Source organism: Lucilia cuprina, chromosome 6 (genome assembly GCF_022045245.1).
Source record: "Lucilia cuprina isolate Lc7/37 chromosome 6, ASM2204524v1, whole genome shotgun sequence".
Taxonomy (NCBI): domain Eukaryota; kingdom Metazoa; phylum Arthropoda; class Insecta; order Diptera; family Calliphoridae; genus Lucilia; species Lucilia cuprina.
The window spans coordinates 3208883-3213882 of record NC_060954.1 but is presented as its reverse complement, the minus strand read 5'-3'; the positions used below and the strand labels follow the sequence as shown (position 1 = coordinate 3213882).

The window sequence follows — 5000 nt, the reverse complement described above, 5'->3', positions numbered from 1 at the left end:
AAAAAAAAAAAAAAAACACAATAAAATTATTAACAATTCCAGATAACAATATTGTTATTATAAAAACCAAAGCAAATACATAACAGTTAACCTTACTACCTCAGCTAATGTTAATCAAACTGTCAAAGTTTACCTATAAAAACATCAGTTCTCACTATTTAAGCTGTCAAACTCTTTGCCGAATTAGTTAACAAGATCATCATACAACAATCTTTTTCTTTAACTCTCTTTTATAAAAAAAAAACTAAAACTTTACTAAATAAATAAAAAAATATAGTTTATAATATTGTATTTTCATGATAAGATTTTTTTACAAAAAAAAAAAAAAAAATACTTCATAAAACAAAATCACTCATTTCTCATATTTTGTTTCCATTTTGCTTTTGTTATTATTAAAAAATCTGGTTTATTTTTTTTTTTTAATTTTTAATTACAGTATTAATGGTGTGATTAACTTTTGTTATAACAATCTTTGTTGTTTTATTGTTTTAACCAGTTTTTCTTTTAATTTTTCTAACTTTTCTTTCATCTACAATTATAATTTTCCCTTTCAAGTGTAACAAATATTTTTCGTAAAAAAAATTCATAAAAAGAGTATTATCTTTTAAATTCATCTTTGCTTTTTATTTTGTAAACAATTTGTTGGGTTTCTCTTTATTAAAGAAAATATAAATGTAAATAAAAAAATGTAATAAATAATATTAAAACAAAATTCTTGTTATGCTAAATTAACCCTTTGAGGACATACTACTATTGTGAATATTTATTAAACAAAGTATGATTTTGGGGGCATTATAAGAAACGCAGTAAGTAATTTTTTACTTTTAGAAGATTTGAAACTAGACAAGAACTGAAACAGAACTAGAACTGAACTAGAACTGAACTAGAACTGAACTAGAACTGAACTAGAACTGAACTAGAACTGAACTAGAACTGAACTAGAACTGAACTAGAACTGAACTAGAACTGAACTAGAACTGAACTAGAACTGAACTAGAACTGAACTAGAACTGAACTAGAACTGAACTAGAACTGAACTAGAACTGAACTAGAACTGAACTAGAACTGAACTAGAACTGAACTAGAACTGAACTAGAACTGAACTAGAACTGAACTAGAACTGAACTAGAACTGAACTACAACTGAACTAGAACTGAACTAGAACTGAACTAGAACTGGAACTGAACTAGAACTGGAACTGAGCTAGAACTGGAACTGAACTAGAACTGGAACTGAACTAGAACTGGAACTAAACTAGAACTAGAACTGAACTAGAACTGAACTAGAACTGAAATAGAACTGAACTAGAACTGAACTAGAACTGAACTAGAACTGAACTAGAACTGAACTAGAACTGAACTAGAACTGAACTAGAACTGAACTAGAACTGAACTAGAACTGAACTAGAACTGAACTAGAACTGAACTAGAACTGAACTAGAACTGAACTAGAACTGAACTAGAAATAAAAAATATTTTTTTATACATTTTGAAATTGTAACTGTCGCTATAAATCCGTACTGCAATTGCCCAATACTGTCTACAAGTAAATAAAAAATAAATAATTCAATATTTTATTCAATTGACAAATCTAAAACGAAATTTGCATTTTAAAAACTACATTAAATCTTTACCAAAATTTTATGCAAAAAATTATAAAAAAAACCTCAACAAAATAAATTAAATGGCAGACAGAAAAACATTAAACTGTTAAAGTGAATTAAAAAAAAATATCCACATTGTATATAACAAATACGATTTTTATTAAAATTTGAAATTTTCAATAGGATTTCACTGATTTTGGTAAGTGGGGAATTTTAAAAGCAACTGCATATAAAAATTTATTTTAAATTTTACGTTGATTGAATTTGTTTGCAAAAATAGTGGGTTGCATAAATTATGTTGGCTGTTGGCATGGTTGCTTTTTTGTTGTTGTTGTAAACTAAAATTCAATTTTAAACAAACAAATTTTCCAAATTGACAAATATGGTGGGCCATAATTCTACTAAAACAGCTGCCTTGTGTTTGTTTGTGTTTTTGTTTTTAGTTAACAATTGACAAAATACTTGTAAATATTAAATAAACATTAATTGCCTGATTTTTGTGTTATTTTTAATGTTTGTTCAATTATTTTCTATATTTTTTAAGAGCATTTGATGCTGTGTTTTTTCTAATCATACAAAACAGTTGTTGCGTGAGTCTATGAATCACTCTATACAGATCGTGCAAAATTTAAAGAAATACGAAAAAATAAGAAACTTTGTATCTATAGAAAACATTCATATTATTTAGACAAATGGTGTTTTTTCTATTTTAGTTCATTTTCCCACGTCATACAAAACAAAAACAAAATTTATACACGAGTTTTTTTTGAAAACGTTTTAATGTTATATAAAAAATATATATTAATGCGTCACATGTTACAGATTTTTTTTAAACCAAATAAAATATGTTTTTTCTGTAACATTTTGTCTAATGCACTTTATTATAAGAAAAATTGGTTTTGATGTAAAAAATTATTAATATACATTAGAATATGTGTGCGGTAAACGATTATATTTTATAGCAGAATTTTTCTGCTTCAATTTAGTTCTAGTTAAATTCTAGTTCGGTTACATTTCAGTACTAGTTCATTACTAGTTCAGTTCTAGTTCAGTTCTAGATCAGTTCTGGTTCAGTTCTAGATCAGTTCTAGTTCAGTTCTAGATCAGTTCTAGTTCAGTTCTAGATTAGTTCTAGTTCAGTTCTAGTTCAGTTCTAGTTCAGTTCTAGTTCAGTTCTAGTTCAGTTCTAGTTCAGTTCTAGTTCAGTTCTAGTTCAGTTCTAGTTCAGTTCTAGTTCAGTTCTAGTTCAGTTCTAGTTCAGTTCTAGTTCAGTTCTAGTTCAGTTCTAGTTCAGTTCTAGTTCAGTTCTAGTTCAGTTCTAGTTCAGTTCTAGTCAGTTCTAGTTCAGTTCTTCTTCAGTTCAACTTCAGTTTAGTTCAATTTTGGTTAAATTTTAGTTCAATACTTGATCAGTTCTAGATCAGTATTGGTTCAGTTCTCGCCCAATTCTATCTGAGTTTTAGTTTTAAATTATTTTTAGGCTTTAAAGAGCAATTTTCCCTCAAATTGTGAAATCGTAAAGTTTTTCAGATTATTTATACAGAACTCTTATCAATTAAAATATAATTATCTTATCATTACAAATATAATAAACAATATTTAACAAATCACTCTCAGTTTAAATATATTTTTGAATAGACAACAACCAATAAAAAAATTCAACGTAAAAATGTCCATTACTCTTATATTACTGACAACTATTATAATTCTAATTTCATTTATATTTAATCATATCAAACGTAAACTCAGTTACTGGAAAAATAAAAATATCCCCCACCAAAAACCCAGTCTAATAGTGGGAAATTTTCAAGGACTACGCAAGACCCACAGTATTGCGGAAATTTTTACTCAACATTATGAACAATTTAAAGGCACCGGACCCTTTAGTGGTTTTTATTTCATACATCGTGCAGCTGTAGTAGTATTGGATAAACAGTTAATTAAAAATATTTTAATTAAAGATTTTAATAATTTTACCGATCGGGGTTTATACAGCAATGAGAAAGATGATCCATTAACTGGACGTCTCTTTCTATTGGATGGGGCGGAATGGAAAAATATGAGAAGTAAATTATCACCTACATTTAGTTCTGGTAAAATGAAAGGAATGTATGAATTAGTGTTAAAACAAGCCGAGGAATTGGTAGAGGTATTCAATGATTCGTTAAATGAAAGTTCCATTATGGAAATAAAAGATATTATGGCCCGTTTTACCACCGATGTTATAGGATCTTGTGCTTTTGGTTTAAAATGCAATAGTTTAAGAGATCCTCAAGCAGAGTTCCAAGTAATGGGCTTACGTTCCTTAAATGAACGTAGACATGGTCCTTTAATATCGGGCTTCATGCAGGGCTTTCCAGATTTGGCTAGAAAACTGCATTTACGTTCTATACCGGATGATATCAATGAGTTCTTTATGCGCATTGTTCGTGAAGTGGTAGAATATCGTGAGCAAAATAATATAACTTGTAATGATTTTTTGGGTATTTTAATTAGTATGAAAAAGGAAACAGGAGTTAAGTTATCATTGGAACAAATGGCAGCTCAGGCTTTTGTTTTCTTTTTGGGAGGTTTTGAAACCTCATCATCAACATTGGGTTTTGTTTTATATGAATTGGCTTTGCATCAGGAAATGCAAGATAAATTAAGACAGGAAATCAAAGAGTCTTTTAAGGAAAACAATATTGATTATGAGACCCTGCACCAACTGAAATTTATGGGACATATTATTTCAGGTAAGTTTATAAAGCATATGTATTTAAAAAATTTTATGATTATTAAATGTGTCTCCATATTTTTCAGAAACTTTACGCAAATACCCTGTAATACCCCTAATAACTCGCTTGGCCTTAAATGATTACCCGATTCCAGACTATCCTGATTATGTCATCAAAAAAGGCATGCCCGTTTTTATACCCATTTATGCCTTTCACCATGATACCAATTATTATCCAGAACCGGAAAAATTTAAACCTGAAAGATTTGCTTCACGAGAGGACATTTGTAAAGATTCTCTTCCCTGGCTACCGTTTGGTGAGGGTCCTCGCAACTGTATTGGTTTACGTTTCGGTCTCATGCAAACTAGAGTGGCTTTGGCGTACCTTTTAAAATATTTTAAATTTTCGGTTAGTGAGAAGACCGAAATTCCTTTGGTTTTGGATAAGGCTTCAGTGCTTTTGTCTGCTAAGAATGGTATTTTCTTGAAAGTGGAGAAGATATTGTAATTTGAAAATAAGATGTTTGCTTCCAATAGTTTTTAAGTTATAGTTTAAGTTCAGTTCTAGGTCAGCTAGTTCTAGTTCAGTTCTAGTTCAGTTCTAGTTCAGTTCTAGTTCAGTTCTAGTTCATTTCTAGTTCAGTTCTAGTTCAGTTCTAGTTCAGTTCTAGTTCAGTTCTA

General features: G+C 29.1%; 1 protein-coding gene across 1 annotated transcript; it reads left to right on the top strand.

Moving 5' to 3' along the window:
• Positions 1-3238: 3238 nt before the first annotated feature.
• Positions 3239-4901, top strand: LOC111686018 (cytochrome P450 6a9-like). The gene is made up of 2 exons (XM_023448316.2): positions 3239-4338; positions 4406-4901. The coding sequence occupies exons 1-2, from the start codon at positions 3273-3275 to the stop codon at positions 4825-4827; spliced, it is 1488 nt and encodes a 495-aa protein (XP_023304084.2). The 5' UTR covers positions 3239-3272; the 3' UTR covers positions 4828-4901.
• The last annotated feature ends 99 nt before the right edge of the window (positions 4902-5000 follow it).

Bases quoted from the DNA above. Each gene is read 5' to 3' on its own strand.
- LOC111686018 (XM_023448316.2), top strand. From the start codon at position 3,273: ATGTCCATTACTCTTATATTACTGACAACTATTATAATTCTAATTTCA. The intron at 4,339-4,405 runs GTAAGTTTATAA...CATATTTTTCAG, and splicing joins TATGGGACATATTATTTCAG to AAACTTTACGCAAATACCCT.